The following is a 12,685-nucleotide window of genomic DNA, read 5'->3' on the forward strand; positions in this document are numbered from 1 at the left end:
GGGGAACTATGTGATGTTGCGTCACATTTTTGCCAAAAACTGAGTGGCAGGGTGCAGTAGCTTTTAATAGCAGCCCTATGGTCCAAGTCATATCTCAGCCCAGCTTCATTCATTCCAGTATGGACCATGTAGGAAATATTATCCAAAGTTAAGAGATGATGTACTAAGACTCCAGGATGGTGACTTGTTTAAGGTCATCTCAGTACATTTCCCCCCTCTATGCATGAATAAACTTTCGTTCGAGACCATATCCACTGATTAGGTTTCTCTTCTCAAAGTGCTTTGAAAAGACCTGTCGTGTGTGTGTGTGTGTTTCTGCATATATGTGAAAGGGTAATGTCAGAACCGTATCTGCAAGAAATCTTTTCTAGAGTCTTCATCTTCACTGTTCTTCCTCTGCCACCTCACCCTCACTATTCATGAATTTATAAACTTCTGACCACCTCCCTTCATTTTTCAAATGTAGATTGTAAGCCTTCTTTGCAGGAACTAGGGGTGGGAAACAAATTTGATTCAGTTTTCATGTACTACCTAATATGCATTTCCTGAAACAATACGAGAACCGAAAAGCAGCCATCCTTCAAATTTGCACTTCTTTCAATTTTACAATGCAGTTCTCTGGCCAAGTAATGTGTACAAACACACACATACTGGGATAAAATGTATGCCTAAAAATGCATGTTAATGAAAATGGCATGTGAGAATGCATGATGTTAAGGGAAATTGCTTTGCAGAAATGTTGCATATTAGACAAAAGTGCATACAAACATATGCCTATTAGAAATAATTAGAGGACATTCATACTAAGATGCTGAAGAATCTTCACAGGGACTTTTCTTTTTCATGAGGAAAACCTGAAAACTGATGGGGGAATGCAGAGAATTACATTTAGGACTGGGAAAATGAGAAACAAGTGAGAAATCAAAAACGGATACATCTGCCCATTTGTAGTAGGGCTCGTGTAACAACGGCACTGGTCAAAGCAGCGATTCCGTTTTTGTTGTTGGAACACTTCTGAGGGCATGATACCCTTCACTTCTATTTGGTGCTAGTCCTTAGTGAGCCCCTCTTTGTCTTTGCAGGGAACATTGAATACAGCTGCCCGGCAACCAATGAGTGTGAAATCACAAAACGGAGGCGCAAATCCTGCCAGGCGTGTCGCTTCATGAAATGCCTCAAAGTGGGGATGCTGAAAGAAGGTAAGGCGAGCCGGGCGCATGACTTCTGTCGATTTGCCAGCACCTAAAAAACCCTCACCTCTCTCTGACTGAGGCCAGATTATGCTTTTGATGTGGAGGAGGAAGCAGCTGAAGTCGGTTCGAATTCTGAGTGACTCAGTGACATGCCGGTTGTGTTAAATTGAAATTCTGTTCCTGACCTGACTGAAAATGCTAAAAGCAGGCAAATCTAAACCTAACACACCACAGTCAGGGGTGAAGAATGCATATGTGCCGAACTGCAGTTGTGCATGTTTTGCTGGTTTGTTTAAAAGAGTTGGTGTCCCAACCTTTAAATTTCAGACCTCCTAGGTCAGCTTCCACACAAAAAATGGAAATGTGTTTTAAGATGCTTTGGCAAATAAAAGGGTATTTGCCTAGCACTGTGAAAACCTAAGATTCCCCAAACTAATCTGAGGAGAGCATTCCACACTTTGGGTACCACACCTGAAAAAAAAATCCAATATTTCTCTGTGGCCTGCCTAATCTCAGAAAGTGGAGGTACCCAGAGAAGTGACTTAAAAGATTGCATTTGGGCAAGAATGTAGGCCTCCAACACTGATGGATATGTGCAGGTGGTGCCATGGCTCCCACCGCAATATGCTGCTGTCTTTTTTAGTGAATTGTGCTGTTTGTATTAATATTTTGTTCCATTGGAAACCCTCCTAAGAGGGGTTGCACTTGACTTATTTTCCACGTGTGAAAAAGCCTTTTCCTTTTTAAAAAAAGGGGGGGAGTCATCTGAGCAGTGGCATTCTCCTTCCTCTTTATAGGCACTTAAAAATGGCTGAAGAATCATTCCTTTGATCCCCCATTTATTTGTACACATTTATTTTATAAGAAACATTTACAGAAGTGGCGTGCTACAAGCTATAAGATTCCACACATGTAAAACCAGAACTGCATTTTTATGCTCACACAAACTCTGTTATATGCATTTTGGTACACATTACTTGACTGGAGAACTGCATTACAAAATCTGGAGAAGTGTGCATTTTGAAAGGTGGTTGGTTGTGTTTCGGTTCTCGCATTGTTTCAGAAAGTGTGTGCTGCGCTGGTTCGCCTTCCAATGAAAACTGAATCAAATTCACACACGCACACCCATCCCTTGGCACGACTGGGAAGAAAGTTTGATCATAGTCCATTTGTTCTGAGAAGAGATAAACATCCCTGGCTGGAGAGAGCCTTTGTCCCTGTGCAGGTGGTCTCCTTTGCCCTGCAGTGCTCAGCCCACCACCTCACCCCACCTATTGATCTGCTCAGTGCTGTCTGAACAGTGCTTGGCTCATCCCCTTGTGCTCCTCTCCTCCCGCCCCCTCCATCCATCCATTCAAGGTGCGCCACTGGGAATTCAATGGCAATTAAACACATTCTTATGGATTGGCTTCAAAGCTTCATTTCCCTGGGCTCCCTCCAGAATGGAAGGATGGAGGGGGGGGCAGGGAGGAAATGTAGCACTTGTAACTCTCTGCATCGATGTACTTGGAAAAGCACAGCTGCCTCACAGCCTAACCCACACTGAAAGGATATCAGCACTGGAGAGTGCTCCAGCCCAGCACATTTCAGCCAAAGCAGGCAGGCTGCCATCTGCGGAAGCCAGAGATGAATCGGAAGCCATAGCGCTTTCCTCTGAGGTGTTGCAAGAGTGATCAAAAGCTAGTGCTGTTAGTAATGTAGATTTAAACCCTGTTTTGCCCTTTGATTGACAGATCTTATCTGAGGTTAAATTTCTGCCTCTCGATCGCTCACTCTCTCGACTGTAGCTCTCCTGACACTGGTGAGCTCAGGCCTGTGTGTGACCCTTCATGACCTTGCTTTTAGATTAGGATGGTGATGGATTCAGAGAGAGAAATTAGCCTGCTTTGAAGGTGGTGGAGTGACCTACCGGTGTGTTGTCCTTCGGAAGCTGGGAAAGATGAGCTCTCTTTTGGTCCCTTAGATTCTTCCATTTTACTTACTCTGATTTGCTCCAGGGCCGTCTCCAGCAGGTCAGGCGCCCGTCACGCAGCACCCCCCCTGCCGGCCCCGCGCCCTGGCGCCCCGCGCCACCGGGACGGCACCTAGAACTGGGCCTGATTTGTTCTTTCCTTTACAGCTTCAAACCACATTCATTCCAGCATCCACTTCGCGTCCAGTTCTTTATCTCATACAGGCTTTCCAGCACTGAAGTTTAGATTACACTGCTCCAAATGCACACTGCTTTAATTGAACATGTAATCATATTATATGTGCAACCATTAATAGTAGTGATTCAGGACATGCCTGTTTCCCGGACCTCGGATTGCTGCTGCTTGTCTAGACACAGGGTGATATCCAGTGCTATTTTTCTAGAAAGAGGCAATGGCACCTACCTGAGAGGTGCTGGAACTGAGTTCTGTTGAGTTGCAACTGGGGGGAAAAAGCCTTGGTGATATCCCATCATCTCCCCAACTTCCTCTCATTATTTCCACATCTGTAATACAGGCACCATACTGGTGCGAGAGACTGTGGCTGGAACTAGATGTTCATAGTTGCCCCTTGTCTCCTCCTACAAAACTGCTCCATTAACATCTATTAATGCAAAACTCAGAATGTGACACCGCTGTGGTTCCTTACCCTCACTAGTGTCAGCCAATGAAAGAGAGCAGGAAAACTCTCAGAGCAGTGGCATCCTGTTATTATTTGTTACCAGACTTGTGGGGAGGGGAAAACAGAGGACAGAGCTGCTGCTTTTTTCAGCAGCTATGAGTGCATGATCATTTATACTTCCATCCTATGATAATATACAGTACATATGTATGCAGGTAGCCATGAACTATTGTTACTGCTATAAAGTCTGCAACTACTAGCAACCATCATTGTAGGATTATTATTATTACTATTATTATTCTTTGCAGTAATATTATTTGGAGAAGAAAAGGAATTCAGTCAATACAATGGCTTTAAAAGCCCAATAAAGGCAAGAAAAAATAGTTTTATGGTATTTAGTCTCCAAGGAGTCAGCAATTTTCTAGGAAGAACAAATCCAAAATTGTTTGACTTTCAGCACAGAGATGCAGAATTGGCTGGGGATTCTCATTTATGAAGGGTTCATTGATTCTTCCTACCTCTGGCTCTCTTAGATCATCCATTCAATCTCCCAGTCAATGCAGGGTTGTTCCCAAGTGCACATTTTTCTAGTATTATATCCAGGTCAACCTTACAAGTTCCAAGTGCTTCCCTTGAGAAGCACCCCATACTGACCAGAAGAGAGCCTTGATACTCAAAGTAATATTTTTCTCCTTCCGGGATCCCATTCGTCATATTGTCCCCTATCACCAACACTTCCAAATACCACATTAAATAATTCTCCGCTGCTTGCTGTTTTGAAAGAGATACAATGTGCTTTTGCCATCTCCAGAGACGTCAGGATCGCATCAGACTGTAAGAACAATTCTGGCATAGAAGATAGCTCTCTTGATTTTCTCTTGTGACCCATTACCAGTCACTTACTATAAAGTTCTGGTGAAAATCCCAGTGAAAACACAGATCGTCTTAACAAAGGGATAACGAGATTCCCCGTTTGGTGTTTTGTTCTTTGGGGCATTTTCACACAGACTAAAAATAGAGTCAAGCTGAGCACAATGTCATCTCCGAAGTGCCCAAAGCAAAATAATATAATTGGGAGTTGTGTTTTTTTTTTGAAGTTACTGTAAGGTCATTTTTGCCCATCATAGCGCGGTTAGATTTATTTGGAGCTCGCGTGTCGAACGAATCCAGTAGTTACTGAAATCATGACTCAACATTACTCCAGAAAGTCTCTAAACAAGTTTGTTGGATATTTCCAGGCATCCGCCTCTAGCTTCTCTTCTTTTTAGCATCAGCAAACATCTTCTTCTCCCTCAAACTTCCTGGCAAAGTTTGTTGACTGTTGCTGGTTACAAGCTTGAAGACCCTTGCTGTCTTTCTGAAGCCCATCTGACAATGGCTGTACGGTACGCTCTCCTGAGCCTCAGATGAGTTGCAAGGGCTTTGGGGGAGGAAGAAGGAATGAGCAGCAGTCTAGTCCATGCAGTCCCTTTCCCAACCAAGAAGCTTCCTTCTTCATCCTCTTTAGGTAGGACTTTGGTTAGGAGCTGTGTGATAGAGCTCACACACTAGTGGTGCAATCCTAACCATGTCTGCTCAGAACTAAGTCCCAATGAATTCAGTGGGTCTTACATCCCAGTAAGCAGGGATCAGATCACAGCCTAAGAAGACCTTTTGGGCACAAACCCAAAAGGCAAGATTTGCCAGAAATAGAGACTGTCTTTGTCAGGTTATGGTGACGGGGGGGGGGGGTGGAGGTGGAGAGGAAGGCTCCAAATGAATCCTTAAAGACTGTGAAAGACTATCCTTGTGATGTACCCAGCACTGGGGGTTTGTTATGGCAATGCAGAAAGCGATTGAGAAACAGAGGCAGGAAGGGAGCAGAGTGAGCAATCAATAGTTTTCTCAGATATCCTGGCCACTTTGCTTAAGAGAGCCCTAATCAATGCAGTACAACGCAGGGAATGCATGTGCGCCGGGCCATCTCAGTTTCTTCCCTCATGACACTGCAGAGTGGAAACTCGCTACATCATGTGGATAAAACACAGTGTGGGAAACTTTCCACGTCAAACCTGATATATAAGCCCAGCGCACACGTCTAGCTTTCTTACCTGTAGTTAACCATCTTTTTTCTTACAATGATTTGCCACCGTTGCATCCATTTGGTTGGGATCTGCAGCTCAACATGCCTATGGAGCTGATGCTTCCATTTGGCCTTGGCATCTTAAGTTGTACAATTCTAGTTCTACGTTGGTTGCCAAATAGTCAACCAGTTGTGGGGCAGGACTTACCTGACCACCTGGTGGTAGAGTGGCTGCTGGGAGGGAGAGGGGAAAGGCAAGGAGACTGTGAGCAGGAACACTCTATTGGCTCCGCTGCAACATTCATATGGCCCTCCCAGAAAGCATCAGTAACACATCTGCCAGGTCAGATAGCCCCACCCAACATCCACTATTGCATGTAGTGATAGCTCTGAGGGCCAGATAAATGGTATCCTGGTTAGTCTTTATGTCTTAAAGATACCTTTGCCTAGAAATTAATTGGTACCATATATATATATATATATATATATATATATATATCTGATACATGGTGAGAGGATCAGTCTAGACTAGGTACTGAAAACCTTAAAACTGAGCTACACATCCAGCAAAATCATTTGGTAGACAGCATTTCAGACTGCCAAGTGGAGGGTGATATTTTTGAATGTCCCCCCATGTTAAAAGCAGCAACAGTGCCCTTGAATATGGAAAAAACAGTACATCAGGAATAGGCATAGCCTAGTGCTTTTCTCTTTGATGTGCTGCATTGGTACAACTAGAGAGGCAACTCCTCCTGCAGTCTGAACTGGTAAAGTCAAGGGAAGACTTTGTAATGTTATTTTATTAAATATATAGCTCCTTTTTTTTCTTGCAAACTGCCCTGAGATATTTTGATGGGCAGAATAAATAATAATAATAATAATAATAATAATAATAATAATAATAATAATATTCTCTGAATTCTAAAATATGAAACTCACCCTGTAGGAAATATTTCAGAGTGCTGAAAGTTGGAATCTTGCATGCTGGAAAACAATAGAGTTGTTTGGCTCTTCAAACTCAACTAGTATTTTATCTGTGGGGGAGGGGGGCAGGGAGACGAGAGACTGAAAATGGCAGTGTGAGGTCGCATTTCAAATGTGAATTCTTTGAATGAGGCTTTCTTAGATCAAATTGCATGTTTCTGATCATGCACTGAGGTCATTCTTTTGTGATTGTGACCTTACAAAGCGTTGGTGCAGAAAAATGCTGTTTTGTCCATTTACTCTGCATTAGGCAGCTCGGGTGGTTTGGGTTAGCAGGCATGGGCAGAAAAACACTTGATTTGAGGTCCTGTTTGAGTTCCTTTCCTGTGACCCTGCCCCCCCCCGAATTGCATAGAAACCCTAAGAATATTTCCATTACGTTTATCTCACTGTGTTAGCAAGCAGTGTTAACAATACAACTTACCAGGTTCTTCACCTTTCAAAATCTTTTTTTACTCTCCCAGAGATAGGAATAAAGCATAGGAAATGGAGAGGAACAAAAATCTAACCATGTGAGCAGAAACCTATTAGAAAACACCAAACTAAGAGGAAAAGCTAGCAGAAGAGGACAGGGTTAAAAAGGCCAAGAGAAGAGGTTAGCTGTATTAAGTTTAATTTGAGAGTGAATATGTTTTCTTTCTCTCTCTTGATATTTCTACAAGATAAAACTCAACAACAATCCAATCATGAACCCAAGATTACCAGGCAAGCTGCTTAGGCAACGAGAATTTACAAAAATAATTCAAAACTAAGAGAAATAATGTATTAACCACTTCCGTGATCACAGCTAATCCACTTTTCTCTAACATCCATGACGCTAAGAATCCCATTTTTCTTCTTCCCTAATCCCAAACCTGCTAACTGCTTTAACTAGCAAATCCCAGCTGCTCCTTCCCAGAATTTCACCCTCCAATAGACTTCCACTCCTACTTGGCGTAGCTTAACAATATAATTTTAGAGTTTTAAGGGACCTCAGCGGTCATCTGTTCCAACACTGCACCGTGCAGGGTGCAATTACAGCATCCCTCATATATGGCCGTTCCGTCTCTGCTTAAATGCCTCCAGCGAAGGAGGTCCTTCATTCCAGCCTCCAAGCAATTTCCTCCTTCCATCCAGCAGATTGTGAGCACAGCTCACTGCATACCCTCCGACATTTCTCCAGTGAAAATACAGGTGTCCGACCTAAGGAAAAGCAGGACATTCCAGGATCAAGTCAGAAACCGGGACGGCTTCTGGTAAATCTGGTACTATCCCTGGAAAACAGGGTCACTTGGAGGGTCTGTCGCTGTAACACATTCTCTTACACTGCCACTAAGCAGAATACAGCACACTCTAAATCCACTTCTGTTATACTGACTGCTGTAATCCAAGCAGCTAGCTAAAACAACAAAGAATTAATTTGAATGGGTTATTTTTGTCTCTCTTACGTACTTTCTCTTTAAGTATCTTTTGGTGGAGCACAACCGTTCGAGAAGTGCCCCCTGCTTCTCAAGTGTTCCCTGGGATCCTCCCCCCTCCCCCAAAACCCCCCACTTCCATTCTGTGCATTTTCTGAAAGATATTTGATTTCAGTGAAAGCTCTGCTGACGTCCATGCAATATGCTTGCACTTTCTCTTTGTGCTTCCTGGGAAGGATGAGGACTCCTCCGGGGATTCTGGGTAATTGGGTTAGTGGCCAGCTCATGTCAGGAAATTAAAAGGCGGCCCTGATCAGGTTGCGGCTGCATGGGGGTTTAATGGCTTTGTATTTATAGAGTATTCTGCTTCTACCCGTGCCAGAAATACCACTTTTCTGCATACCGTGTTTCCCCCTTTTTAAGGCGTAGTCATAAAATAAGCCATAGCAGCATTTCTAAGCATTTGAGAAATATAAACCGTACCCCGAAAATAAGCCATAGTGATAGGCGCTGTGCGGAAGAGATCACTGAGCTCCCCGAGTCAGCAGCAGCAACGCCGGCCGCAGCAGTGTTTGCTGAGTCCTTTCTTGCTTTTGGGACTTGGTTACTGTGCTGGCTTGGGATGGTGTGTGTGCAATTGCTGTTGCTGCTTCGTGTTTTTCAGCTGGATTCTCTGGGTTCTAAGCACTTTCCCCCGTTTGTTTGTGAAGCAGCACTCGGCTGCAGCCCCTGCCTCTCCCGACGGCTGCATGAATGCGAGGCTGGATTTGATCGCTATCTCCTTTTCCATTTCTTTTGTCTTTGAGCACCCGGCCCCGCCCCCTCTCCCCTTCGTGGAATGAAGAACGGAGTTTTAGCAGCATTTCCTCATTATAAAAAAAAGGTCAGGAACTTTTACTTTAACCTCAAAAATGGGATATTTCCTCTCTCTAAAAACAACTCTGACCTGAACACCAATATAACGGGGGTAGATCACCTCCAGTTTATAAATCCGCAAGTAGATCGCAGTCTCCTAGAAGTTGGGCTCTATACTTTGGCTGATTGCAAGCCTTTGCATCTTTAAAAAACAAAAACCATGCGCTTCTCAGTCTTAATTTTCCTTTAATTCATCCCCCTATACCCTCCTCCAACCATTGCCTCCTTCCATTCCTTACCCCCCTCCCTCTCTCCCCACTTCCCTCACTCCTGTGCGATCTCATTTAGTCATATACTTGCTTTTTCTGTTGTGTTGTCTATTTTATATTTAATATTATTACCCTTTATGATGTTATTTTTCCCCTTGCGATAATTATTTATTTTTTATCTTTAACTAACTTTCCTTTCCATATTTTTCCATATATAACTCAACACTTTCCCATTCCTTCTTAACTCTTTGGATAGAGTGCCCCCCCATTATTGTTGTTAATTTTACAATTCCTGGATTTTTTATGGAACCGAACAGCTCGGGTGCTTCAGAATGTGCCTTCTGTTGCTACAGGGCTATGGGGCTTCACTATTTGACCCCCCCCCAGGTTGGGATTTTTAAAGTAGTTCTGTGGGTCCCAGGGCACAGAATCACCCCCGATCCTTTCCTTTGTCTAAACAGACCTATTCCCCCCTGACTTTGGAAGGCTGTGCTTCAAGGGTGATACCAGGGGTTTTTTAAGACCTGCGCCTCTTAAGGATTGTTACAGTCCATAACTTCCATTGCTTTCTACAGGGTTGGGGGTTTAAAGCACTGCCACCCCCACCCCACCCTGCAGGCGCTCGGAACTGGCAGCGCCAACAACGCGCCCAGCAATGTGCAGAAGAGAGCACCGAGCATCCTGAGCCAGTGGGTCCCAGTTGTACCAGCACTTTTTTTTTAAAAAAAAGACACCCCCTGAAAATAAGCCACTGTGTGTTTTTTTGAGGGAAAAAAGTTATAAGACGGTGTCTTAAAAAAGGGGAAACACGGTACTTCAGGTGAACAAAGCACATGGAGGAAAGTTCTCTCACTGAAGGACAATTGCGCTTTGAGAAACAATTTGTGTTTTTGTTTGTTTGTAACAATGCTGATATCTTTTCAGGAGAGATGTTTGAGGAATTAAGTTTCTGTGGATTCTGATGCAAACTGGCCTCATCACCTCCCAGACTGAAGTGTTGGTCACAGTTATCTAATTATCATTAGAAGGTTGCACGTCTCCTAATTTTGCTATATGCCCATAGCTGCCAAGTTTTCCCTTTTCTCACAAGGAAGCCTATTCAGCATAAGGGAATTTCCCTTAAAAAGGGGAGAACTTGACAGCTATGTATGCCTATTGACTAAAAAAAAGTATCCATATAAATAAAAAATGCATATTTTGGGATGAAATGTTTAGAAATGTATACACAGAGACATATTTTGTGGGTTAACAAAACATTTGCAGATTAATTGGATTTATGAATGAGCATGCAAAACTGATACGAGCTGGAAATATACTATTCAGCACTAGTTTTAAGAACAAATTTGATTACTATTAAACCATTTCCAATGTCCCAGATGCTTAATGTAGGATTTGCTCCACTGCACCCTCTCTCTTAAAGCAATCTAGTTTTTTTAGGGCAGGGATGGGGAATATTTTTTCCCTGGCAGACCACTCACCTGTCAATCAACTGATGTCATAATGACATCAAATGATTGGCATGTGGGTGGTCCCACCCAGCTGTCAAAGTTGGCCCGCGAGGGTAGGGGGGAGTTCAATTCCGCATGGGGAGTTCAATCCTGCTTTCTGAGATATCAGGTGTGGGGCAAATGGGCATGGTTTCTGGAAAAGAAAAAAAACAGCCTTATCGGGCCAAATGGGGAGGCCTGGAGGCCCTAATTTGGCCCTCAGGCCCGAGGCTCCCAGTCCCTGTGTTAGGGCATTTCCAGACGATAGGTGGTCTTGCATCCTGAAAATGGTATGATTCTTCAGACTTAATTGAAATCCCATAAGTGCATTCTCTCTTTTGGCTATTATGATAATAAAAAGCTGCTTCTGGTGAATGCTTTTGTGGTGTTCTGCATAGCAGTGTGGATTTTAACAGGAGGAAATAGCCTGGCAATGGGGATGTAGCATGGTTGGCCATACCATGTGAACGAATAAGGTAGCTGATTGTGAGCAGCAAACTTGCATGTCTGTTTTGGGGGGCGTATATGTTTGTGGGCATGCACACATACCCCCATGCCCACATGTGCACCAAGACATTAAAAACAGAGCAGGGTATTTTACAGTAACAAGCATTGCTATGTAACAGGACTCAGCTTCAAATCTTCAAATCAGCCAGACACATCCTTGTCGTAAAAAGCACAGGGGGGTGAGTAATGCAGTAAGATGCAATAAGTTGCGAACAGTTGGGATGATGGGGACTCCTTAAACTGGTCATGCAGAAAAACTCTTAAATACGGACACACACAAAGGCACACATGCAGAAATGCAGACAGACAGACGTACAGGTACGTGGCGCCCCAAGGATCAAATACAGAATGGTAAGTCAGGAGACCTACCCTGCCATAGGGACTCAACTGAAAAGGATGCACAGCCTGCAAATTCAATATGACAGCAAATAGGCTGCATTTCCCACTGTCTAGGGCTTTGCTTCATGAAGCTTTTAGAGGTATTTTTAGTCTCCGGGTAAGAAAAAAAGAAACGAAACTTGATTGCTTGTGCTACCTCCTCTGCACACTCGGCTATTTTTACTTCCGAGAGACTGGGCCTACATCCAGCATGTAGGGAGGGGGGGGCGGGGGTGTGTGTGAAGCTGGAATTATTTGCCTTCCATTAAGAAAAAGGCCTCCCAAGCCTGATGTTATCAAGTCAGTGAGGGGACATCTGATCTCAAACTTGTTGGACAGATGTCTCTTGGCAGGGCTGCGCTGGAGAAATGCAGGGAGAGCAAACAGATCAGTAGAAATGGCTCTCATACTGCAAAGGGCTGGTACTGGCACAGCTCCGTTCGAAGGACTTCTGGAACATGAGTGGCACCAACAGGATGATTAGAAAACTGACAGCTTTATTCAAGGCAGGAGGTAAGGCTGAATCTGAAGCCACCATGATCCCCCCCCCCCCCGTGAAGTGCATCAAAAGTCTTTTTTTTTCCCCAGAAAAGAGAGTTAATAGGAAGAAAGCAAAAAGTGAAAACACTACAAGGAGAAGGGAAATTCTTAGCAGCTTTTCCCAAATAGGGTCAGCAAGCAGGTTGGGAACCTGTATTACATTACATTCACCTGCCTTCAAAAGCCATTCTTTGGGTAACGATACATGGGGGGGGGGAATACATATTTGCCCTACAAAAATGTCTCCCGCAGTTCAAAACTGCTGAAAGTCCAGCAGCCATTTTGCATCCCGCACAACGTCCCAAACCTAGTGTTGTTCAGTCACGCGGTTGCAGGGAGATGGTAACCTAGCACATAAATGGTGGAGAATATTCAGCAATATGGCCCTCTTTGGGAAAGAGCCTGGAAAAGAAAATGTTGA

At 43.8% G+C, this 12,685-nt stretch overlaps 1 protein-coding gene across 1 annotated transcript in view; it reads left to right on the forward strand.

Annotated features, from left to right (window-relative positions):
- ESRRB (estrogen related receptor beta) overlaps positions 1-12,685 on the forward strand; it is a 93,335-nt gene that overhangs the window by 61,914 nt on the left and 18,736 nt on the right. The window contains exon 3 of the mRNA XM_035118302.3: positions 1,083-1,199. Within this exon, the coding sequence (XP_034974193.1) occupies positions 1,083-1,199 (117 nt within the window). The remainder of the gene's footprint in view (positions 1-1,082; positions 1,200-12,685) is intronic.

Source organism: Zootoca vivipara, chromosome 1, assembly GCF_965207765.1.
Source record: "Zootoca vivipara chromosome 1, rZooViv2.hap1.1, whole genome shotgun sequence".
In the NCBI taxonomy this organism is placed as follows: Eukaryota; Metazoa; Chordata; class Lepidosauria; order Squamata; family Lacertidae; genus Zootoca; species Zootoca vivipara.